This window comes from Apteryx rowi, unplaced genomic scaffold, assembly GCF_003343035.1.
Source record: "Apteryx rowi isolate R43461 unplaced genomic scaffold, aptRow1 scaffold_430, whole genome shotgun sequence".
In the NCBI taxonomy this organism is placed as follows: Eukaryota; Metazoa; Chordata; class Aves; order Apterygiformes; family Apterygidae; genus Apteryx; species Apteryx rowi.
The window spans coordinates 633145-660232 of NW_020450684.1; the positions used below are offsets into that span (position 1 = coordinate 633145).

At 41.5% G+C, this 27088-nt stretch overlaps 1 protein-coding gene across 7 annotated transcripts in view; it reads right to left on the reverse strand.

Moving 5' to 3' along the window:
• BRSK2 (BR serine/threonine kinase 2) overlaps positions 1-27088 on the reverse strand; it is a 163052-nt gene that overhangs the window by 29130 nt on the left and 106834 nt on the right. For 3 of the 7 annotated variants that reach the window (XM_026076434.1, XM_026076436.1, XM_026076430.1), the window contains exons 10-15: positions 26304-26401; positions 21194-21344; positions 17177-17242; positions 7202-7262; positions 2796-3003; positions 1403-1451 (exon numbers count right to left, since the gene is read on the reverse strand). In XM_026076434.1, coding sequence (XP_025932219.1) covers positions 1403-1451; positions 2796-3003; positions 7202-7262; positions 17177-17242; positions 21194-21344; positions 26304-26401 — 633 coding nt within the window. Of the gene's footprint in view, positions 1-1402; positions 1452-2795; positions 3409-7201; positions 7263-17176; positions 17243-21193; positions 21345-26303; positions 26402-27088 lie in introns of all 7 variants that reach the window. The other 4 variants (XM_026076437.1, XM_026076431.1, XM_026076435.1 and 1 more) reach the window with 2 other exon arrangements.

The following is a 27088-nucleotide window of genomic DNA, read 5'->3' on the forward strand; positions in this document are numbered from 1 at the left end:
GCAACAAGATGTCTATCATTAAAATAAAATCCAGTTCATTATTTTTTATGACTTTATTACGTTTACTGCAGGGTGCAGCCCAATTGAACTCATTAATTTGGCAATTATACATAAAACGAAAAAAGGGCCTTAGGGTTTGACTTGCATCCAAACTGCCTCAAATGACAGGCGCTACCTCTCTATACCAGCTTTTAAAGGGTGAGTGGGAAGTGGAGATGGCAATAAACTCACAGATGAACTTCCACTGACATACATGCACGAAGAGATGAGATGAGAAAAGCGAAATTTCATTCAGATGCTTTTCTGCTTTAACAACCTTAAAAACATTTGAGATGAGAGTATCACACATTTCTTCAGTAAAGATCTGTTCATTTTATGAAATTCTCTCATGCCTCTCTATTAGTAGGTGCTCCAAAGTGTTGAAAACACAATTTGTTCCCTTTTTCTCCCTGTATTTCTTTTATTATCCGTAACTATTCCTTACCTTTTCCCTCTCTCAAAGCCTTTACCCCTCCTCCATTCTGCAGCATTAGAAATAGATTGCCCATCTTACACCAGATACACGCCATGTCTGGGGAAAATTGTTAAGGCAATACCATTATCACCAATTAGAAATCTTTGGGCCCAAAATTTTCATCTATGACTCATGAATATTTCACACAAGCATCTTGACAAAAGGCCAAATTGCCTTGGTTGGCAAGGAAAGTCTATGGGCATTGGGTGCACAAACACAAGCTGTGAAAATAAAAAGGTATAATTTGGCGTCTGTTGCATACATTAGGAAGTGTTTGGAGCAGCGCTCTCTGGCAGGGGCTTCCAAACCTGCCATGCAGTGACGCACATTTGTGCAGTGAAATGGTTTAAATGTACACGGATTTTTAGGAGTGAGTCTGGTGAATATGAAATAGCTTCTGCATCTCCCAGTGTTGCCGCCCAGAATTAACACTGTGTTTATTATCCCAGCCAAAGATTCCTCTGAATCATCTTAGCAGAAGCTTCTGCATGTTATCCCGAGGACGCAAACTGTCATATACTAAGAGGAAGACTTTATACTGCATGGTTAGTGCCCGCATTAGTCATTGATTTGCCTCGCTGCTCCTCAGGTGTGATCTGCTTGAGAACCAAATGAAAGAAGAGAGCAGGAAGATGCCTCAGAACTGTTAAGCTCAGAATATGAGGTGGTTACTTGGAGACTGTTTCATCACCTGCTGACCCTCCACTGCAATCATTGAGATGTAAATTTTATCCAGAGTCCTTAGCAGAGTAACCATTTCATACCTCTGACTCATTCTGGTTATAGTCAGATCACTTCAAACAGCAATGGAGTCACCCTATGACATTCAGACAAGGAAATGACATTGATATGTAGTGAAAAGAAGCAGTATATTGGCAAATTACTTACTCTGGGGATGATTCCGGGGTTAAATTGGACATCTCCTCTGGTGTAGGTACTGCACGTGCATGCACAGCCAAAGAGAGGGAAGGAGAAAAGAAACTGATGAATCAGTAGACCTTCATCTTTCTGCTTCCATACCAATGAAACAATTCTGGCACTATACACTCTTGCATTTGCCCATTGCCTCCGCAGACTAGTCCTGACATTTGAACGTTGGTCATGTGCCTCTAGATCACTGTATCTAATCAAGTGATGCATTTCAAAACTCACCCTACCCTGCCTTAGGTCACTAGAAAATCTTGCACTGCATTCAGTGGGTTCTGGTTCAGACTCAAACACCACGCTAATTTAGTTGCCTTGCAATTTCTTTACTATTATTTCATGATCCAATGCTTGCACTTTATATATTGGGCATCTTCCAAAGAATGTCTGCAGCCACTGAAAATATATAGAAAATCCTTGTGGACTTTTCTAAGCATAAAGTAAAAGTAGGAGTCTAGGCCATTTGCTTCAGTTTCTTCAAAGTCCAACTGGATGCAGCTCAGTCATTGCTGCAATTCTCAGTAGTTCTCTGGCCATCTCAGAGACAATGTCCCTCACCATCAGAATTCAAAACCTAGCTTTTCCATGGCTGTAATATTCCTTTCCTACAGGATCACATTGCTGTATCTTGTAAAACTGCAGAGTGTTGGGATAGCTGCTGACAGCGTCTGAGGATAATGCATCTCACTTCAAGTGCCCTTTGCCTGAATGCAAAAAGCCACCTGAATCTTGAAGCAGAAAATTTTGTCGATCTCAACACTCTGTAGAGACTCTGAAAACAGAAACAGGCCAGCACATATGAAAACCCTGATTATACTAAGGAGATTTTTTTACACCGATTACCAAAGTAAGAAAGTTAAAAAAAAAAAAAAAAAAGCATTAACCACAATCATACAAACAAGCTGCACCCCAGAATGACAATTTCAGTCTATTCCCACCACTGGCCATGTTTTTTCAGCAGAAAGCTCAGCCTGTGACTGCAGAGAGGCAGCAGTGTACAGCTACAAGGGAAGTGGCAGAACTCTAGGTTTGGGGGCAAAATCAGTGGAGAAGCTGCAGAGGAACTTTTCTTTTGTTTTAACAGCCATGACAGGGATAGTAAGATGTGCATTACTAGAGTGTGAAGAGGGTTCAAGACATGCTGCTGGAAGGGAACCAGGTGCAGGGCATTACAGAACCTGCCCACACATGCTTTGGTCTCGGGTTTGAGCTTGGCTGATGCTATCACTCTCTCATTTTCAACATCAATGTTCAGTCCTCAGTATGTGAAATTTGCAGAGCCACAGAGAGGCATCAACTTGCTACTGAATGTCTGCCCAAATCAAAACATCCCTGTAAATTTGGACGGTGTACTCACCTTGCAATTTCCGGCGATGGAACCGAGGAGACCCCAGGAAACTATTCTTGATTGAGTTGAGCCGTGTCCTCCATGGCATTCCTCCAATGCTGGGGCTGGATGGTGGTGTTGGGTTGGGTGTGCCTGCTGGGCTCTCCTTTGGCGTATGGACAGGTGTCCCCTTGGGGGTAGGGAGGGGACTTCCCCTTGGAGAGGGGTGAGGGGTGACCTGTATGATGGGGATAGATTTGGTGCTTGGGTCAGTACTAGAAGGGAGTAATCTAACAGGAGACATAGGGTTGGTCTGCACTTTAGGAACGGCCAGCTGTGGGTTAAAGCCGGCAGCAGGTGAGCGGCCCTGAGCATTCTGCACAGGGGTGTTCTGGGAAGAGGGAGCGCTGGTATTGCTGGCAGGGAGTGGGTTGGATTTAGTAGACTGGAGTGGTTTTTCAGCCAATTTGCTCTTGGATGGCAAAGTCTGCGTCTTTGGGTTGGGCTGAAGTGCTGGCTTTGGTTGGAGCACATGTCCAGGCCTGGAGGTGTTCCTACAAGCATCAGGGTCCAAGGAGACTTGGGGTCGGGGAGAGAAAGGGAGGTCGGAGGTCTGAGGGGGGATGAAGAACTTTCTGATAGGCTACGAGACAGACGCAGAGTGTCCATGCACACCAAAAACAGTGAAATACGCATAGAGCGGGCGAGCAGAGAACGGAAAGTCAGAATAAAATCCATCCGAGTCACAAAGATGCATCATGTCACAAGGAGACACCAGAGATGGAAGTGAAAGGGTAGTGGGGGGGAGGGATTTTGCAAAGAAACAAAAACGAACAAACAAACAAAAAACAAAAAAAAGACATGCAGTTAGCTGGGAACACAGCATAATCAACAACAGCAGCAGCGGCAGCAGCAAGAACAACAGTGTCATAACAGGCTTCATCATATTAATCAACCATGTGTCAGCAAAGGAAAACAACAGAAAGTAAAGTAAAATAAAGGAAAAGTAAAAACTAAAATGAAAGAAAGTAACCAAGAAAAAAGAAGAGAGAAATGCCATCTCTCTGGGATCGTTCTGATTGCCCTGCAGTGAGAGAAGCACAATGCTGTAGGGAGGTGAGGAAGGGGAGAGAAGAACCACTCAAGCCACAGACAAACTGAGATGTGCCAAGAATGGGATCACGTCTTGCAGCTCAGAGTGCCCATGTGCAAACCCAGCAGAGAGGTGAAACTCAGAACGGGTGTGTGATACATACGGAGCGGTAGGCGATACACACAGGCTACTGCACACACCGGTCAGAACCTCGGTCCCTCCTCTTTACCCTTGCCTCTGGCTAATGCACACGCGGTTCCAGCCACCCATCGTAGAAAGGGGGAGAAAGGGAGAGCGATGCTCTGTCAGCACCCACGCTCCTCCCCTGGCCTGGAAGGTTAAACTGCTCAGCATTAGCTTGGAGGCTTCAGAACATATGACGCCAAGAGGAAAACATGAAATCAGGTTGGTGTTTCATTTGTAACCGCTATAGAGGAAACTTCTGAGGCCTGGCAGATTTATTTATCTGGGAGGAGAAGATATTTCCCATCAGACTTTATGGTCCGCTCGCTATATCCCTCATCCTGTCGAAGGACAGTTTGATAATCTGAATTTCGCTGTCCGTAAACTCATAGCAATATTTGCCCAATTCTATGGAGAGTGGGGGAGTCATTGTGCAGTAAGATACAGTTTAAAAAAGACAAAGACAACCAAAGTTCATAATCCATCAATGAGCTATCAAAACAGGGATCATGATTTTTCTTCCCCAGACAAGAACATCTACACGTTAGTTAGAGGCATTTTGGGAAACCATTCATATGTAGCCAGCAAACAGCAATACACAGACTTGGGAGGGTAGGAGACCTTTAAAGGGATATTGGCAAGCCAAAAATCACATTTAAAACAAAAAGAGTGTCCTTACAAAATATTGCTGCTAACAACTTAGCTTACAAGTACTGGCAGAATTGTAAATCAAGAAATTAAGGCTCTTTAGCTTTGTTCCACATTCAGATACTGATTTTCATAAATTTTTACCTACTATAAATTATTAATCATCATTATTATTATACATTCTGAACACCTAAAAGCTCTAATCAAGCCCTGTCCAGACATACCATGTAAACATAACCTTGCCTCAAATCTCAGGTAAGCACACTCACTAGTGAGTTTACTTTCTGGGTTTGATGGATTAGCACAATGCTGCCATATTTATAGAATGCAGAGGTATATTTAAAACTTAATTCCTAGAGATTGTTTGCATCAAGGTTTCCTAGTGACTTTAAAGAGCTTAGGGTCAGGCCACCAAAATTAAAAGAAAACCACTACATGAAAACATTTGTATTATAATTAGAATTCTAAAAGTCTGCCATTTTGGTAAACCTTCATCAGCAATAGCAAAGGAAGGTGAAAAGATGAGGAAAGTGGCTAATTTATGAAAGTCACTATCAGCATCAGTTTACTAACCATTTGCAAATGATTCCAATGGATAAAGGTTAAAGACTGTTGATTGCAAATGTTTCCTTGCGATTTTTATATCTTATGTCTATGATGGTTTGAGAATCAAATTTGAAAGAAATACAGGCAAATTCAACTCCCAGTCAAACCATCGTGAATCTGAAGGGGGACCCTTAATTGCCACATTTATAATAATGTAACAAAGAACAAGATTAGGCTTATCTTTCATCTGGTGCAATAGGGATCCACACCATGAGCAAGATCTTGTGAGATTTAAAAACTCTTTGTTGCTGTTGAATTCAATTCCTCATAGAACTCTAGCTAATAAGTGCACATAGTGAAACATATTTGCTTTTAAAAATATGTTCTCTTTCAATAATCTAAGGTGCTATTAGAAGCATAGGTAAGGTCTTTTTTAAAAAAATTATATGATTTTTATTCAACCCTTTCCATTTAAGCCTCAAATTTGACCTGCTTAAAATGGTTATGATCTGCTGAAAATGCCATCTGGATGCTAAACCACTTTGAAGACTATTTAATCAAATGTTAAAATACAGCAACTGTGGAACAGATCTTGTCATCCTTATTCTTTGACGTAGTCCTACTGAGACGCCAGAAATTGATCCCAAGAGATCAATTAATGAGATCAAGACTAAGTTTTGCAGCACTGGATGCTTATTTTGTGCACAAAACTGTTTCCATGCTCTTTTTCAGTATGTTCTGCAGTGGCATACAGTTCTCACACCTCTTTCCACTGATATCCAGGAGGTCCCAATGCAGAAACAAGGAAGGAAAGGAAACAAATCTTCACTGGTTCCTAGCATGTTAAAGACACGAGGGGCACTAGAGCCACATTTCTGCCAGTTGCGAAACAGGGTAACAACTGATGGGAACCCAGACTGGAAATTAAATTTATTTCAGAAAATAGTTCTATCAAGAAAGGAGTTGGAAGCTTTAGTAAACTATAATCTTACACCTTGAAGTGTAACTTTATACATAAGAACTACACACAAAGTTAATGGGAAATTACAGTTTTAAGTGCTTCGAATACTGATGTTATCTTCCCATATCTAAGAGTATATAACACAGTGTGAAATGGCACCTTCTCATGGAAGGCCTCAAAAGTACTTGGAAATCCTCCAGTCTTGCCCAGATAATTAGGTACAACAGATTGTCATAGCTCTACAGACTTGATGATGAAATCCAGACTTTTGTTAGGACTGAAATCTTGAAGTGATAAAGTTTACCTCGCCAGACACTAGAAATATTTGCTCTTATCCCTAAAGAAGTTACCAATGACAGGAAGGCCTCTGTCATTGCACTAAGGAACTGTAATAACTTTGTAATAGATTTATAACCTAGCACCAAGGGTTGGATCCTCAGCAGTTGACTTAATATTGAATAAAGGCCTGCAGATGTACCTTACTTATAGAGCTTAGAGTGTTCTTTTTCATCTTAATTAGTCAAGTTCTTACTTTCCCTTTAAAGTTGTTAGCCCTCAAATTCTTAAGATTTATCTTCTCTCACTTTCCAGTCCAAACTATTCTGTGGCAAATAGAATCAAATTAATTGCAACCGGCATGGTTTGGTGCTCTACTGTGGCACAGTTAAAAGTAGCTGTGAAATAGCTCCTGAAACCATGCTATATATAAACCTCAGCTAGATATGGCAGTGTTTAGTCATTGCAATGTTGTTCACTGCAGTTATTAGACTGAAGACAGACAGGCACTGAGTGAGGTTCCACTAGCAGTGCTGGGAACATGTACGGTAAATTCTCTGCTTGGATTTGTAAATAACATTTCCCTCACTGCCCATGAAAATTTACAAGCTGCCAAGGAAAAACAAAACATCCCAGCTAAGAGCCACAGCTCTGCAGCAACAGATGTTGAAAAGCATCAAGCATGTGTGAGTGAATTGGACCAACAGATCTTGAAGCAGCACCACTTACCCTTGGACTGCTGAGAGGACTGGTGGAGAGCCCAGACGAAGCTCCGCTGATTGACCGAGACCTGAATGGACACAATAAGGAGAGATGGTCCTCAGAAACCTTGGACAAGTAATAACTCTGAACACCAGCCACTGCAGGCACAGGCATGAAGTGAGGAGGAGGGAGGCTGTCACTGGAAAAGCACGTGACTCTTTCCTCTCACTACCATCACATTTTCCAATTGTCCCACCCTCAAAACAAAATTCTGAGAAATGCTGTTCACTCAGGGAGGATACTATAATTCCTTTTTGTTAAGGGAGTTGCTACCCCTTTGTGGTCATGAGGCACATGAAAACTACTGCTTCCAGTGTGTGCGACCTGAACCACTGAATTCAAAAAGGATTATCGTAAGACAGTTGGGTTGGTGCTGAGAATTCACTTCTACACAGTTCTGGTGGACACAGATGAAAAGTGCTCTACCACAAAGCAACATGGAAAACCACTGTGTGCACAAGGCACAAAGCAGGGGACTCTTCTAGATATTAGGAGAAAAGTCGTCTCCATGACCCAGAAACACAATCATTTCCTATGAGATGACTTCCCACTGAAATCAAAGCTCACACTGGCTTTCTAACTTCTCACTGATGGATTTCACATCTCTGTTCTCCAGTAAGGTTTTCACACAGAATCACTGCTTCTTTCCAGGAAGCTTTCCTGGGGATCAAGGGCTTTCCTACTCAATGCAGAATGAATCCATGCAAAAACAATGTTTCTCTTCATTACACTGGACTTCTTTCACAGGATCAACTAGATAGTCAGCCTTGGGAGAAGTGATCATCAGGAGTCAGTGTCACCCCACAGGGATGAAAGGCTTTTGTAACTACTGGTATGCTTTCCTATGAGATTAACTGCTGTTACATTAAACAAGACAGGTCTCCTCTACTGAAAACTAGTTCTGCTCTTGCTGATGACACTACTGCCATCAGGATAACAGTCCAGATGCCCTCAGATGAAGACCACCTAACAGAATAAACTGTCCTATTTGCCAACAAGGTTACCTATACTGTATTGCTCTTATGCTCTCCAGCAAAGGCCGTCTATGAAAAATGTCAGATGYAGACAACAAAAACATACAAATGTGCTATGCTAAATATGCTGAAATGGCAAACAGGCCAAATGCACAAACATTTCAGCAGGAAAACTTTCCAGGAGGAGGGCTATTCATTAGAAAAAATCTCTCTGTGTGACTCTAAATGAGCAAGTGCCAGAGGCAGTTGCTTTCTATCTTTTTTAAATAGRAAAGTTTTCTTGAAGACTTAAAAATCTTATAGCAGAGGATCTGGCTAAGAACCTAATTGGTCAACAACCACCAGGCAGCATGCCAATTTAGCAAACCTATCAGTGTTTCACCTATACTTAAGAGCAATGAAAATAATTACTTGCCTTCAAGTATCAAACATGAAAAAGTGCAGTCTTGTAGATGCTTGTAAAATAGACTGCATGTATGTACAAGTATACATATGTTTATCTGTGTGTTTGTGTGTATATATATTTTAAACCCATATAAGTCAGATAATTAATGCCAGCCTATACATAAGAGAATGTAACACAACTTTAGACAATAAACTGTCTCAGCTTACTGATCTTTTTAATCTGTTATAGAAGAATAAAGTCATAAAATCAGTTTCTATAATGGTCTCCCAGACATATATTCCTAAATAAATTTGAGTACTAGCATTATTAAAAAATTATGTGAACTGCAGAAGAGAAAATATTTCCAAGGAAAGAGTAAGCTAAAACTGAACACAATGGCAGGTCCTATTCTCTCTGTTTGTATCCTATGCAGAAACTCCTCACTGATGTTTTTCCTTGTATCTCATTGCAGTTTGTCCATCATAGTATAGTAGGTGAAACCCAGAAGCCCAGTCTTGGTATTCTTTTTCACCAGATTAAATCTAAATTTGCACCATCAAAATCTAGGGCACTTATCTTGTGCAGAAACCCATCACCGATGTTTTTCCTTGCACCCCACTGCATAGTACAGCAGATGAAACCCAGAAGCCCAGCCTCGACAAGTCTTTTTCCCCAGATTAAAACCTAGATTTGCACCATCAAAATCCAGGGCACTCATCAAGATTTATGCAGAGTAATGGAAAGGGGAGCACTGTCTGCTCCACTTTTTATATGCTATTTTTGTGTCTCTCCTATAATTGCACTGGTTGAGTGCAACACAGATGTGTCATTCACATGGGAAGTCCATTTAGTTAAAATCTTCCTTGTATGARTCATCAGGAAAAGCTTCTCCCAAACTGTAACAAGAGGAGCCTACAAATTACCTTGTACAAGATATGAGAGGTATTTAGGTGCCCAGAGATGGAGTTAAACACCTACTCAGGAGTTTCACTCCCTCTAGGAGCTGTTCCCACGATCACTTAATAATGGTGGGAAGGTCCTGTCTGACACTCACCTGAATTCCAGGATACTGGATTAAAAGTTCCAATCTGCTACTTCCTCTCTCCAATCAGGTGTTTCCAAAAGTCCTCAATTCTCCCCTCCCAACCCCATTATCTCCTATTTTTTACAGAAATGGTCACACACCAGTAGGGCAAAACATAGCAGGCCCCACCTCCCAACTCCCAGTTCCTTATGGGAAGCAATATTTGTAAAACAGTTGTTGTGTACTGTGTTTTCATCCAGCCTAGGAGCCTGAGTCAGGGGACAGAACAGAGAGTTAGTGTGAAATCCTCCTGGAAATGCATTCAGTATCCACGTGATTGCTATCAAACAAGCTTTATTTTTGCTGCTGATTTACATGCAAAATAGGTACAAAGTAAACTAGGCCTTATAGCGTATCTTAGTTTGTCCACACTGGAAATTGTATATAGGAGCAGTGGAAAAAGTTTAAAGGATTCTGGGTTAATTTTAAGTGGTGAGATGAAAAGAGCGCTGTACATTTTTGAAACTTTTTCCCTTTGCAAGGGAATGTTGGTATGGAATATGATACCCACACTGAGGAGCTCTTCCTTGAAGCTTCTTCAATTAATAAATCCCCCACAATTTACCTTTACAAATGCAATTCAGTTCCCAAGCTGGCTAGAGAAACTCAGTACAGTGSCGGGTTCTTTACTGCGCTACAAAAATGCTATCAAGCAAGAATGAGAGATTTGTCCCTCCCATCAAGATCATTTTAGTTGACAAATGCTGAAATTCAGATTTTTTTTTTTTAAACAGATGCACTGCTCCTGTATCTCAGAGTCAGGTGGACAGAACTTGGACAGGGCCAAAAGAAAGTCATGAAAATGTTGCATAATGCTGAAATGTTGAGATGAAAGAACAGAGAGAATTTAATTTTTTGTATCTCTCTCTCTCTCTCTAGAAAATGAAGTACAAGACCCTACAGGCAGTACATTAGTATGGCAGACCCTGGGTGACCTTATCATGTGTGAAAAAAGGAGAAAAGCATGAAAACATCTTTTATCTGTGGCTATGAACTAAGAGTCTCTACAGGCATTAAAGGTCATTGGAAGTATTAAATCTATAATTTTTCAAATAACCTAAAACTACATGCAACAAACTAGGAAAATATGAATATTGTGTGTGACTCATTTTCCTCTGTGTTTTCATTTCTTCATTGTAGTATGCTTGGGCGTAAACTCAATGGAAGCCATCAAAGAGTCATTAAAAAAAACAAGCAGAAAACCTAATGCAGTTGCTCAGCATCCTCTCAAATACAACTGCCAGATTTAGAGACCTGAGGAGAGACTCCTGAGTCCCATCCAAAGTGACATAGTTGTTTTGCCAAGCCTGGAGGGAGGAATATTAATAAAAAAAAATCAGTCTCGCAGGGAGCTAGACCCAAGTTCCAGGAGGGGAAAGCTGTGGAGGGCCCCCTAAGCATAAGGCAGGCACTGAATTCACTGCTACTGCTATTCCTTCATTGCTATTCCTCCCATCTCAAAGACTGAAAATGATCATGAGACATCTAAGCTATGGACAGTGAGACTAAGCACTGGAAAGAAATGTGCATGTGTGGGCTATAGTCTGTGTATGTGATCATTTTATAGTTTAGCCAATGTATCGGACACTTAAGTTAATGGGTCCTTTGTTTTGATTTTTGTCATTTTTCACTCATTTTAGTCAGCTGCTGTCAAAGGGGAATCCATGGAAGGCCAAATTTGTGTTAGACCAGTTGATCTGTTACTGGTGAAATTGAGGAGCTGGAATCCGGTTTCCAGCTGGTCTAAGAGAAACACAGAACTCCTCGCCAGCTGTAAGAGCTAAAGGGCTGAAGCCTGACACTGCCGAGGTGCAGGCAGAGATACCCAGCACGGAAGGAAAGAGCAGCTGACCTGGCAACCATAGTACACATATAGTACGTGTATAGAGCACCTCTATATAGCCCGTCACTCAGGTTCATTTTCAAAGGCATCATCACTAGCATTAAACATTTGGATCAGATTTGGCATTTGTTTCCTCTTTGAATAACAACCTCATAGAAATTTGCCCTACAGTCAAAGGGGAGTTTGGTACCTTGTTGCAGTCCTAGTAGAGCTTGCTTTCATAGCAGATTTTACTGGGATGCTGGATACAGCCTTTTAGCTGGTCAAGCTGGAGCCATGCTTCCAAGATGGGGGCCTGCAGCATGCATGCAGCGTGCAGTAATGCATCCGACTTGTGTCCCTGGGTGACATGGCTAGACATTTTGAATTGGTTTGATGCTTTGGATAGTTTTGAAATTCATAGACAAAATATCAACCCAACTTACTGTTTGCTTAAGGCACAAACTGGGTGGAATTTGACACTCCTCTTTGCTTGCTCACTCAAATAAAAATCAAGAGCTCTAAACTGTAGTACAGAGTTTGAGACCTCGGAAAACTACCTGAATTCATTTGCAATGGTAAGCACTCAGGCATCATATAAAACAAGACATTTCATCTCTTTTGCTCTTGGGTGTCCAAAAGATACAAACTGGGCTTCCTTGTTCCCTAAACTTGACCTAGGCAATATGAATAAATACCTTTGATGCTACACTGTCTTACAGTCCCAGCCAGGCAAATCATCCTAACTGTAACACCTCCCACAGGGAAGACTTACACTTAAGCCAGCAGGTTTACCTACCCATGCTAACAAACATTTGGAGGATAAAGCCTTTACAAAGAGTACAGAGAAAGGATCGCAGGTGTGGGTAACACCTCTTCTACCTTTTAGCACACCCAGAGGGTGATGTTAAAGCAGCACCATCTTCTTTAATTAGCCAGTTTAAACTGAAGTTCCATTTATAAATGTTTTATAAAGAATTAATAAACAATACATGGTATAAGCATGTTACAAACATGAGAAGTAAATGTTTCCGGTGATAATTAGCTTTCTCAGGAAGTGCCCTTCATAAACTTTTACTATAGTCTGTAGTGATCTACTACAATGTTTTTATTAAATAATTTATTATTAATATAGTCTCCTTCTGTTAAGTATTTACAAATGGAACCTTAATTCAAAGTGTGACTGCATTCCTAGTTGTACCTATATCCTCTTTATTGAAAATAAAGTGCTCTGAAGATATATCTGTCTTTAGGGCCATCTGTTCACCTCTTCAGAAAACATATACTAAAAAAAGAAATACCCTGCATTTTCTTAACTAACACGTATGGGATTCAGCTTTATCTTTAAAAAAAAAAAGGTGGAAAAAAGATAAATTAGGATCAAAATTAACTGGTGGGTATCAAAAGATACAAAAAATGCTACAGGGAGAAGGGGCTTCATTCTCAGAAGGTGTCCTGGTATCTGCACAGTGTCCGAGATTAGTTCTGTGTGCCCACAGACATTGAAACGTACAGACAAACAAGAGAACCAAAAAGAATCCAAAAGTAAATATATGGAGTGTGACTCCAACACAAAAGCATACAAACACGCACAAAAGCACCCAAAATGCTTCTTCCCACATCTCTCTCTCTCTCTCTCCCTGCTGTAAAGCCTCATTCACTGAAGTATATCAGCCTGTATTGTATTTGTAAAGTGCAAATTAAAAGTTTCTCTGCAAGATATAACAGGTTCCACAACAGGAATAATCCAAAACTAGAGCTTACCCCAATGGATCAGCACTCGCCATCCTCGGGAAGGGAAAATGAAGAGAGAGGGAGAGAAGGAGAGGGAGAGAAAGAGAGAGAGAGAGGGATGTGGAGGCAGGTGGAGAGAAGAGTAGGAAAAGCAGAGTGAAATACTGTTCGGAGAACTGAATGGTCATAATCATTGCCACAGGCGCCTACCTCTTCAGAGACCAGGAACACTAGGGGGACAGTTTCATTTACTAGACAATAACTTTTGTCCTGCTCACAATATTGCAGACACATCCAACTTGGGAAGCGGGGAATGTGGAGAGGGACGTGCTAAGCTGTAAAAATATTCCCAGCCAAACCCCAATTAAAGTAGTCAGCAGAGCAACGGGGTTCATACTTCATGCTGCACTTCTTTTCTGCCTCTTACATGAGGCACAGTTATATCAGACTGTTGTCAAGGAAATTGTTCTATTTGTCCCCATTTTGCTCAGTGTAGTGTCCCTCTGTCCCCCAAGCTGGCCTGGTAAGAAGGACTTTTTTGCCAYGAATGAACTGTGAAACATATTGGTTATTAAAGCATGCATTTCTGAGCCAGCTTGGGAGCCCAGGGTACAAGATTGTAGATCAAGCTGTGAATCTGCTTTGATACTGGCTTATTAGTCATGATGGTCTTATAGTCAGGAATTCAGATCAGCTAGAACATATCGGCTCAGCAACCCGGCACTTATCTCTGTGGATGCCATCTTGTGCTCCAGGATCTCATTTTTCATTTAAAATAAATTCAGTCTCTGGGTCTTAAAGGTTGCAAAGAAAATCTTTCAAATGTGAATGGAGGATAAACCAATGCTGTGCTGAAAAGAGTCTGAAACAGCAGCTCTAAAAGCAGAGTGAGTCTCTGGCATGTTGACTTTGATGCCTAGGGACAATTAAAAACTTCAGTATTCTTAATTTTTCACTATTAACCAAAGCACACAAAGTAGAAAAGAACAGTTGGGTTATTAAGTTACTTGGGGTACAGGAAAGCAAACTCAGGAAAGTGTCACTATTTTTTTACCTTAATAAAGATAAGATTAGGAATAAAAAAAAATGGTGTGATATTAGGCCAAATTATTTTCAATTAGGATGCAGCATTTTTTTTCCTGTCTCTCTCTCTCTTTCTCTCCAGTTTCAACAACAGGCTCCCAAGCTGCCAGAGTTACCTCTGGCTGAGTGAGGAAAATCCATTCTCCACAAGACGGTCACCAACAGAAATGCCAAATTTAATATATGCCCAGCAGATTTCACAGTTTACTTCTTAATGCAACTAGCCATGCTTCTGGTGACATGAACATTCCAAATGCTGTGCTGGGCAACGCAAGGCACTTTTGAGAAAGGTTAAAATTAAAACAGAGTTAGAATAGAAAGAAAAAGCTGTTGTGCTACACATTGACAGAGAAGTGGAAAGAAGCATTATAGTAAGTTCTTCTTCATGTGTTTGAGTGACACTCCATTTATATTTTGGTCTGGAGTGCAAATTTGGATAAGATCTAATTCATATATATACAATACATATATATATATATATATATATCTCCCCATATATATATACGGGCAAATGCTGTCGTCAATTGTACCAGTACAAATCTATCTCCGGTGATGTAACTGAGAAGAGCAAATTGACACCCATTGTATATTGGAATGTATGTGTATATTTCCGCACAAAATACACCCATATTCACACATGCAGAATATTAAAATGTAAATAGAACGGGTGTAAGAAGGTTGATTCATTTTTCTTTCAAGTCATTTTCCCAACAGGGAAGGCATTGGAGAGGTTAACAAAGGGAATGGAAAGCAAATTGACAATAGGGGAAAAGGAAAAGGGAAGTGAGGTTTAAAAAAAATGAACAATCCCAGGACACAATAGACCCAGAAGCGCAGACATGTGCATTCCCTACAATACTGAAGCAAGTGAACTACGGAGCTGCAGCAACCCAGATACAGAAGAAGAGAAGCACTGAAAGAGGGGGTGAAAGAGAAAGTCAGAAAGAAAGAAAGAAAAAGAAAAAGAAAGGGACAGTGGCCTCAGCTACTAAGACAACCATGTGCATCTAGAGGGAAGGGACCCTTAAAGATGCAGTATTCCTTTAAAAAAGACATCATCAAGTTGGATAATTAAACACTGGCCAAAAATTTAATGGCCACCATGATTAGCTGGCCCCATTTTGCTGGGGTTCTCTTCACTGCCCTTCCTTTCCTTTCATCTGGCTGTGAGMAGACCTAAAATCCAGTTCCTCTCATTTTCCCACCTCTGAGGTCCTTCATCCTAACTCTTAAAAGTGGGAGGGAGGTGAGACAACAGGGAGTGTGACCCTCCAAAAATGAGCCTGGCCCTTCAGTGATGGGGACCCTGGGTGATCCTTGTGCAGTCCCCTTGGCCTTCTACTCCTGCRCTCTCAAAAATACCACCTCTGAGAGGGAACATGGATGTCCATGCGTATTTGAGGAATTTCCCCTGTGGTTACTGAAGGGTCATTTTCTCTGCTCCTAACGCAGCCGAAGCAGCTGCTAAAGAAGTACGGAGGGATAATGAACGGTGCTGGGAACATCTGGTGAAAGACCCTTCTCATGTCACAGATGAAATGCAAAGGCACCTCTCTTATTGGAATTGACTTTTAATTACTGTGGAAGAGCTAATCTTTGGAGAAGTCTCAGACTAACTTTTAATGCAAGAAGTGCCAAGCGTTCAAGAACAGAATTTATCTATCAGGGGAATCAGGGAAAGGAACATGCAACTTCCATGTCTGTGGCAACGGTTCAGGAAAGCTCAGCCACTAAGGACTGTATAATCTGGCAGCAAATCACTACTTCTTCATGGCTGCGAGACTTTCAGAGGTTTCTAACAGTTTGAGTGCAATGCTCACTTCTAGCCTGGCCTCGTAAAGAGGGTGCCTTACACACCATGCCAGGATCTCTCTCTCCTCCTGCACACACACTAGATTTGTTCTTCATTGTGGCAGGTTAAGACTTTAAACAGCAACTACAAAGGATTGTCTCAGCCTGCAAAAGGCCAAAAGAGGGGCTGTCACTCTCAGGTCCTGGAAGTCTCCCAAAGCTTAAAGGCCATGTTTATCTTAAAGTAGAAATGTTTCTATTAAAATGGGGAAATGGAAAGAAAAAGGGGTTGCTGAGTTCTTAGGGAGCTTTAAGGAACCTACTGCTTCCCCCATTTTGACTCATATGGCACAGTCCTCTAGTTGCTCTCCCAAAGAGTCTAATTTTTTTTTCATGGACCCACAAAAGTCCACTTAAATTCCCTAAATTTGATGGTATGCATGTCGTTCACTGTGCCTCTGTCCACAGTTAGGAGTTACTCTTTTGGTTATTCTCCATCTGTCATTTGAGCTGCTGGATTGGAAACACCCTTCAACAACTTTATCTTTCAATAATTCTTTTCTCTTGTGTTCCCTGGTGCAGTCAGGAGAGTCTCAGAGAGTTTGTCTCTTCCCTACAGGCACTTAGTGTTTTGCTCTGTCACACAGGATTTCCAACGTTTCCTTCCACTGCTGTCACTGACTCAATTGTTCTACTGTTTCTAGTGGTGGGAGTGGAGCACTCTGGGCTTTCCTAGTATTTTATATTCCAGTCCTTCCCAAAGCAGTCCTAACAAATACATCTTCTGTCCTGGGCATCCTTACTCATGGCAGAAGTGAACCAGAAGTAGCAGTAGTATGAAATTTTAGCAGGGGGGAAACACTCGTACAGTCACAGGCTGCACTGGGGATAGCCTCAAATGAATGGTACTGTACAAAAATACATGTAGTGTGGGGGTGTAAATATCCCACCCTTTTTGGCTCTTTCTAAAGAGAGAACAGCTATGGCCCCACACAGAGAAGGTAAGTACTGCATCTTTAAGGTCTCAGCAGTGAGGTAGAGGAGAGGAACATATTGTCAGTGTTTATACCTTTCTTCTTTGTTGAATTTGGGATTGGCTTCAGAGATATCCAGGCTTTTACTGAACATTGTTTTACTATGGCAGGAACAAAGCGAGAAAACAGAGTTACTAGTGTGGACATATATAAAAGAGAGTCACCTGAAGCAATGCTGGACACCCAGCCCCCCAACCCATCCTCCCCTTTTTAAGCAAAGCTCTGAAACACCTTTCTTTTACTTTCTATCTATGGCTCAAGCCTACACAGTGCTGAACTTCATTATCTCCCCCTGGCTTCTGAGGTCTGAGATGCTTGCGACTTCCCCATATATACTGCAAACCCTGTTCCCCTTTATCCAACTGAAAACCCAGGGGATTTACTTTGTCACATTGTCCAGGGGATAGAGAACACGCCTGAAGGTAAAAATTGCAAAGTGCTCATTACTCAGGCTTTTCCAGATGGTATTAACACTAAGAACAAACTGGGAAAGGGTTCAAATCAGACTGCAGAGCCTTCTAGAGTAAAGGTTTTGTTTTCTAATTTGTAGGATCCATTACCACTTACTCCCAAACTCCCTTCCCTATACTCAGTGTATACAGAAATGTCCTTCTTTCTAAACTTGGGAATGGAAACCTGAAGCTCAGAAGCAAAACCCCCTGTGCCTTGTTAACGGGGCAGCTCTCTGTCCTCGCTGTCCTACGTTTCACTGTTTCAGAGAACACTGCTTCCTAATATTGGCTGATCTTTCATGCAAACTACCCACTTCAACAACCAGAAGAAAATGAATACATAATGGAGCCCATTTTAAAATACTTTTTGGACTCCCCCAACAGAGCTGCTGAAAAATTCAGGTATAACCATGAGGGCTACGAGCTCTCATGAAATTCTTCCTATTTTGTGTGGTATTGGCACAAGGCACAAATTAGCTGGTGTTAAATGCATTCAGAACCTCTCTTTTGACATTTCAGTGAAATACCAGATAGTCTGAGAGGTGTGGATACCACAAAAGCAGAAGTAATTAGGATGTAATTATGAACCTGGTTAGTTGACAACTAGCAGGGAGAACAAGAATTAGCCAAAAACAGTCACCAGTTGTAGGGTGGCTGGTGTTTGTGCACACTAAGTTTGTCATGCACATTCAAAGACCCAACTGAGCACTTTCAGAGGTCAGCACAAGCATTGCAAGGCATTTGCAAGCTCAGCAAGCAGCCTTTGTGCTGAATTCTCCTCCTTCACCATTATCTAGAACTAAGGCACTGAAGGACTATGTTTTCTACCTAGTACTTTCTCAGTCTGTAGGGCTGAAGGCTGCCAAATTTCAAAACTCTGTGCAAAGATAAACCCTTACACAAGCCAAGACCAGACCCTTGTAGGGTCCCCACACGGTTACCAAAAGCACAGTTCATCACACAGACACATAAAACCAGAGGTTATGACATAAATCCCCTTTGTGTAAGCAAACATCTGTTTACTACTGGGAAAGGGCACAATAACGACCAACTCTCAAGACACACCGGTGTGTTCTGCCCACTGGTTAGATGACTATCTCTGCTAGCTTAAGAAAGAAGCAATGGCTCTGTGTCTCCTCATGTTTACACAATCATTTGTGTCTAACTAGGAAGCCTGTTTCCATGGTCCAACTCCCTGTCTTCCTAGGATTGTAGAATCCCCCTGGGATAAAAGCATTGAACAGTCATCTATCCAGACCAAAAATGTCATTCTCAAAACAAAAAAAGCATCCATCTCTGGGATCTAAGACCCAGTGCTGTAAAATCCACTCTCAGTGGGTCATTTCCTGCAAAATAATATGCAGCTAGCCATTAAAAGTCCCCCACTCTTGGTGGAAGGCACTTATCATTTTGTTACTGACTGTTCTGACAGATGGTGCCCCATCAGCAATGCATCGTCCCCAGACAATCCCCATGCAGTGGTGTTTGTTAATGAACCCAGTTCACGTTATAAACGATTGTGCTGCCAGCAACACAAAATGTGCCGCTGTCATCTRTGGATGTGGAATGGTATGAATAATGGAAGCTCAGACATGGAATAAAACAACATCTTCCCTTTAACCCTTCCAAAACAAGCACTACCAAGCTCATTGTCATCAATCATGGCGTTTTTAAATGCCTTTCTCTGCCCTTAATCACACCTTTATGTCCTGCCCTGTAAAGGTTGTGTGGCATGCATTTCCCTGTACCTCTTCTGYACCTGTCAGGTTTCTCTTCTTCCTTTAAGCCAAAGCCCTTCCTTACTGATATGCAGCCTAGGTATGTCTCTCCTCTATCTCTGAACTCACCTCAGACCTTTTGACTTCAAATGTTTTCTCATCTGCATAACAGAGCGAGACATTTAAAAGCAAAAGAAATACTTTGGATAACAAGACACAGCTTTGCATCTTCTTCAGCCTTTTGTATCCAAAGTCAAAATTGAGAGTTGGAAGGGAAGGTTTCAGCTCTCGGAAAACTTTAGGATCGATCTAATAAGTTCTAGGCTGGCTGAACAAGACTGAATCATTACCTCGACTTGTTCATCTCACCACTTCCTATTTGTTCCACCCAGCTGGACACTCACTGCAAATAGCTGCAGAGTACTGCAACTGACAAGCAGCTTGGGGTGGAAATGATTCACCTCTGGCTGGCTCATCTCAGAGAACTTCATGGCCCATACACTTTCCAGGTACCAGATTAAACATTGCAACTTGAATAAGGAGTGGGCAACTGTTCGCCAATGTTGTGCGCTCATCCTTATCACTTCAGGGGCCTCTGAGGAACAGTGAATATACACCCTGACCTGAATAATGCCTTAACCTAGACCTCATTAAACATCAAAGAAAAACACATATACAAGACAGGTTTCCAATCCACACTACCCTGAGAACTTTTTCTGGTGCTGTATCTCAAGGATAACCAGCCACAAATCTCTGAAATAAGTCCTAGCAACTCCTGGAAATCACCACTTTGTCCTCACTATAGACAGAACTGCCACAGTTGCCCAGAAAAATTTTTCAACAGTGCTAGGGGCCTCCTGACATGAAATTATATCATGTTCTTCTTCCAGTTGTCATTCAGCAAAGGGAGCTTCTGGGCACAGCAAGCTCTTTTTAGAGTAGATCTTAACAGCTGAAGAGAAAGATCATGTCATAAAGCTAAAACAAAAGCTAAAGCATCATCAGCATACATATATGTGAAGTGTTCTTTTATACAGACTGATTTATGCAAGTGCAAACCTAAAGGTACGTGCTCCCCTTAGGCTAGTCATAAGGACTGTGGAAGCAACTTCCATGGGGAACACAGTTCATTTATTCTGCCAGAACCTGGCTTGAGAAGACACCATTTTCCCCTGCTGTTTCACCACAACTGACACTTTTCTCCAACAGAAAAGAGGCAAAATTATACATATCCAACACTTTACAGATATCCAGTGATTTATGTGGGTCAGATGCATGTTGGCTCTGACAGCACATATTAGAGACATCCATAGAAGCCTGGACAGGGCTCTCCAGATTCAATTTTTTCTGAAGACATGGAGGGTGGGGTTCATTCTCATTTAACTTCTGGTGCCTAAAAGCTAGGCACCAGTCAAGATAGTCATCTAGCTTCCTGCTGTAGGCTACAGAGACAGAGAGGAACAACCAGAGGGTAATTCATCCCACCTAAGATTGCTGGAACAGGGGGAGTATGAATCTGAGACCCTTGTCTGTCCCCATTGCCTACAGTGGCAGCCTGTATAACTAATTTAGACTGAATGTCTAAATTCTGGACTATTAAAATGAAGTGAGATGAATCTTGTCTAGAGGACACGGCGGCTTCCTGAGTGATGGGTGCAAGCAAACAGAATCCTCAAGCCCCTGGCAGGACTGCTGCTCCTGTGTGGGTAAGTACTGCTGGCTGCCAGATCACATGGCAAGTGCACTTTGATGTTTTAATGAATGCTGGTGCAAATAGGAAAGCTCCACAGCTCTTTTGCATGTGTAACATAAAAGGGGGGAAACGGGGATAACAAAGCCAGCCGGGCAGGACTATCCACTCCTGGGTAAAGGAGAGACCCACCTCTGTCCATGTTGTGCCATTTCAATAGCTCTGCGAGCAGGGACTGGGGAGCCACCATCTGTCACACTGAGAACCTCCATCGACTTCCTTTCCGGCCGCCGCTTCCCATGCCTGTTCAGCATCGGGGAGTCCACACGCTTCCTGGGGGGATCTTTATGAAAAGAAAATGCTGTCAGCAGAATTCGGCTGTGACCTACCTTACTCAGCTTGGCTAAACCCTCTCTCAACAATCTCACTCTCACACCTCCCCTACAGAGACAGGTATCTTTGTGATGGAGGTGAACATTTGCAGTATCACCCTTCTTCCAAATTTGCAAACATTAAGACATAATCCATCTACGGAGAGAGGGAGAGATCCTACTGCCCTGAATGTATGTGCACTGTAAAATAAAGGTATGACTGTAGCATGGCTAGCACAGGTTACTTTACACAGCTGATAACAGTAATAATAAGACGACAGCCTGGGCTACAGTCCAAGCTGTTAGCCAGACTGTAAGCCATCCCGGGATCCTGTATAGGTAATCAAGTTGCTAGAACTTGCCTGCGATGTCCATCATAGCTAGATTAAATGTTGCACAGCGACTTGAGTATACACTAAACTCAGGTACACGTTCTTCTTTGAATACATGCCCCTTTTGCCCCTTTTTTGCATCTTTAAGAATATATAAAAAAGACTCTGAAATAGATTTCAGGTTTTCCCCACTGCTTTATATTTTTCTTCTTTCAACACTAAAAACTAAGTATTCTTGTCTACCTGAGATGAATCTCCAGTGAGAGCTCCTGAAACATATCTCAGAGGTCTTCACAGAACTTTTACTGCTATAGGAACTGAAGTGCTTCATATTTTTTATTGTGCAACATCTCTAGGAAGTATGGAAGTGCTACTTCCACTTTGCAGAGAACAAATTGAGGTGTAAGAATGAGATTTTTAAAGGCATCTCATTCCTAAAGGTGCAGACAAACATTTACTGAGGTTCTGAGAAGCACCTAAATTGCTCTGAAAATCAGAATCATTGGGTACCAAACCACATTACAGAAAGTGCTCATAGGTGACTTGCCAAACCATAAACAGCTCCACGGTGAAACAGGGAACCAAATGCAGACCTATGGAGTGTTTTGCTACTAACATCTCTGATGGCATCAAAACAGTAAAAAGGAGGAAAGCGGAACAATAAAAAGGAAAGGATTTTCTTAAGTTGGGCTGTTTAGTTCCTTGCCTCTATTTATAAACACATTTTTAATTTTAGTGGAGAGCAACTACCTTGAAGAAAAGGCATCCTTCACCTCTGCAGTTAGATACAAGCTCACAATATCCATCCCCTAAAGCTTTTTCCTCTGCCAGGATTCCTTTGTAAAACCCCAAATATTGCATTTGACAATTCTATCACTACTGCCTAGTCTGATGTTATTTTTGTTACCAGCCCTCTCCCATTCCCCTGCATCTACTTGCCTGTTTCTTCTCTTACATCAGGGTTTTTAGAGCATAGGCAGGGCCTATCCTTGAAACAACGAGCATGAGCAAAGAAGGCCCAAATGCAAATAGGCTAGGGATAACAACTGACCCCCTTACCCTATAACCCAAGTATTCTTCTTAGCAATAATTCTCCTGTTAAAAATGAAATAAAAAAAACAGTCAAATCTCCTTCTATTTCAGACTATTTCCAGTAATAAAAAGGTAGTAGAAAATACTAATAGGGGTAATTACCTCCAGATTAGGAAAAATACATACAGTGCATAAAGCTAAGGGAAAACCAGAGGGAGGTGCATCCAAAAAGGCAGTAATAAGGGCTGTCTTCGGCTGCACACATGTAAGTGGTTAAAAGTAAGATGAGACAAGGTTTAGAGAAATAATTTCTTGACATTTCAGACTACTACTTCTTCAAACAACTTCAAAGAACGAGAGAGGATCCATCCTACAGAACAACTTCTGGTACAAGTGTGACTAGAGCTGAGTAACACACACTAACCAGAATGTAATTAAGTTCAGTATCCACAACAGGGAGTTGATACAAGTTTGCCAGGGGGATACCAGGCTTTAGAAAGGAATGGGAAAGGGTGCAGTTTAAAAAGAAAGGAAAAAGAAGGAAGGAGAAGGAAGATGAAGAAAGCAGCTAACATCAAAAGAAAGGAGATGAGTAATCCCAGACCTCATCGAGTTTAGTTAGTAAAGGAGTCTCAACAAGAAAGAAGAAAAAGGCAAGAAAAACACTGTATGAATAGATATCTTAAAAGGCAATGTGATCCAAACAGGTTCAAAATGGAAGACTTTAGCAAATGGAAATTTAGCCAAGTGATACTTTACAAAAGTGACAGTTAGACCAAATATAAGGTGGGCATTAAAAGTGAGTTAAGAAGGAATTTAAGGAGGAATTAGCCAAAGACTTGAATAATAGCATTTTGTATAGCCATCAGAAGCAGAAAACTTGAGAAAAGGACAGTAGCCAGAGGAACCATAAGGGAATCAACAGAAACATTAAGGAGGATCAGGTATTTCTAAAATACTAAATAATTCTTTTGTATCAATCCTTGCTGCTCAAGATGCTGGAAGATATTGATTTCCAATCTGTATTTTAAGCTATTTAAGAGAGGGAATAAGCAAAAGAGCAGGTGGTGAAACACACCTATAAATTAAACAACAATTGACCAAGGTTTGATGGAGTACATATCCAGGAGCTTGCATGAATGTAAGGGAGAATATGGTTGAGCGGCTAATGGGGCTATTTGAGCTCTCTTTAAAATTAGCTACTAACCTATACTATACAGGGCTGATGGTAGCAAGTACTGTACCTATTTTTTAAAGGGGTCTGAGGTGATCCTAGAAACCAAAGGGCACTGAGTCTGTCATCACTCTTAAGCCCAAAGATATACAAGGAATCATTAAATACACAGTCATTCTGCCATAAAGACTGAACTGGTGGCATATAAAAGCAGCTGAAGATATTGCAGCAGCAGCATAGGAAGTGAAAACAGGAAAACCTCCCGTGTGTGCATTTCTCTTCTTGAGTCTCTGGTAAAACTAAAAAGGAAAACTAAAGTCCTAACCTAGCTTTGTGGTAGTTTTTGTAATGTATTTTCCCTTCATTCCACAAAAGAAATATTAAGCCGTTCCAAAGGATTTTTACAGAGGAAGAGAGTATCATATAGGTAATAACTCAGTGATGAAGGCATTCATTTGGAAGGCGGGAAGTAAAGGTTCAGCTTTTGGGTCTCAATGAGGCACCTACATCCTATATAGCTATTTTGGCTGAATCTCTTGCTCTCTGCTTTAATAAGAGCCTCCACCCTGCAGAAGCCTTTTGCTCAAGGAGATATTAGCTGACATTCACATATTTTACTGGTAAATTTCTAACTTCTGTGTTCTCAGGAAAAGAAAATGGAACTGGACTCCAAAGATGGTGAGGGTGGGCCTCCCCTGGCCCTTTGAGAAAGCTTTATATAAACCAAAACATGCAAAGGGAAAACCAGAAGAGAGAAGGCTAGTCTAAAGTGGCCAAGTCTGAGCTTCCCTTTATTTTAACTTGCATCCATCCTTTCCGAGATCTAACATGCAAAGGAAGAAGAAAAAACAAAGTACATTGACATGTACTTTTTATTTGGCAAGAGCTCAGGCAACGCACAACTCTGAGGAATTTCTTCAAGCAGCTATTATTAAATCCGTTACCTTTTCTCTGCTCTTCTCTGTTCGTGCAAGGCCATTGCTAATGGCTAATGATGAGATATTCATCAGAAGCATGACTGCTCTTAATTAAACCTTGCCCCGTGTTCCCAGAGATACTGCTGGGAACAGAGGAGGTGGAAACCCCCTGTGGAAGAGGAAATACAACTTACAAACACTCAAAGAATAATGCTCAAAGAGTCTAAAATGTGCCAGTGCAGCACAATGTTATATTCAGAGTAATGTTTCCCTGTTGGGGAACATTTTCACTCCATGTACAGGAAAAATACAATAGTGGAGCCCAATACTTCAGTTCAACATGTAAAATACTTTGTCATGTGGAAGAGAGAGATATTATGTATTAGGGCATGGCTGTACATTCATTTACATGTTGGATATGAAGAATCTAGAGACACCATGCTTCTTTTCTTAAGACAAAACATTTCTAAAACAAGATGGGGGTGTCCCTGCATTGCAGGACAATCTGTTCGAGTCAAAAGCTGATTAGTGAAGTGCTGGATAACAAACTGCACTGAGCAGGTACTTTTGACCCCAGGACCTGCAGTTGGCACGTTAACCCATCTTCATCAGGATCCCTGCTAACACGCTCTCTGCAGCTTCATCTAGGTAAAAGTTAAAAAAATTACTGCGTTGACTATGAACTTCCTACTCTTCCCCCAAACAAAAGATTTCCTTGCAAAGTTATATGGCCTGGAGCCTGCAACTTGGCTAATGTAATAATCCAAGTGAGTAATAACAAACTTACAGTTTGATATACCACTCCACCATAGGCTTGGGAGATTCCAGGCTTTCCAGTGAAATTAAGAGCACTTTGCTTCTAGCTTTGAAAGTGCTTAAATAATAAGACCTAAAAAACACACCACTACTACGTAAAAGTGCTATTTCAGGTCATTGATAGAAGTGACTAACATTTTATCAGTTAAACTTTAGTCACTGTGCACAGCAGGAGACTCTTAGATACTTATCTCCCTAGGGAAGCATTTTCCTTTGTGTCTGGAATAGTGTAGTCCTTGCCCACCAGTAGTACTCTGCTTACAAAACACTAATGAATAATCCTTCAGGAATAAGGTGCTACATGCAGTTTAGTGAATTCTGTCACTAGACTACCCCGCTTCTAAACCCAATTTGGCTTGCACAGAGCCAGCTTGGGGGTTCACATGACATTTTCTAAGATTTCTGGTTCAAAACCAACTCGGATGTTTCTGCAGTGTGAGACAGACATGTCCCGGAAAAATGAAACCTTTCAGTTAAACTGAAAAAGGATTCTCGCCAATGCTGTATACTGTTTCGGTGGGAAGGTAACAGTGATGCTAGGGTTTGGGGTTTAGGGTTTTCAGGAAAAAAAACAAAAACAAAACCCCCCAAACCCCAACAGAAGGCATAGAGGAACTAATTGAGATAGGTTCATGATGATAGAGATCATATCTGCAGTACCTATTTCATTCCTAGGGGGAAGATCCTCATCTTCATGACTGGGATACCTCTCCTTCCGGTCAAGCAGAAGAAAATAAATCATTTTTTCTTGGTTTTCTCTGAAAAAAAATGGAAAAAACACCTTTAAATTTGAAGAGAAAAAACAACAACATGCAGATACCCCTTCTCATCATAGAAACAGTTACAGTTATTCTAAATAAGCTGGAAATGTTCATGTACCTGCCAGCTAGATACATAACCCACAGAGCTTTTGAGAGCCTTGCTGTCTCCAACAAGCAGCTAGTGAGAAAAGGAAATATAATTCCTACATTATGCATCTTGAACAGAGGCACAGGATGGACTAAGTAACATGTCCACAGAATGTCCAAACCAAAATGGCAGCTAGATAGGTCTCCTGAGCTGCTGTCAAAGTGCTCTTTCCACTACCCGTCCCTCGTAACACCCCCAGAAACAGACCAGCTCTCAAGTAGAAGCTTGAAATAAATAAAAAATTTGCCAATAGAGACAGATGCAACACAGACAGCAGCAATGACACCTCCCCACCCAGACTGCATGGACTGTCTTTTCATGAAGTGATCATGTCCAGCAGTGAAGGAGAGAGAGCACCATGCTTCCGCTGCAGGTCAGGCTGTGAGCCTTCTCACACCGGGCACAAGAAACGCTCAGTGACCTCTCGCTTCCTTCCAACACCTCCCTGGCAACTGAGCAGCCAGACAGCAAGAAATTGCAAACGGTCCCTCATGGCAAGAGACATGTTAAAGCAATCGCTGCCTTTCCCCAAATTT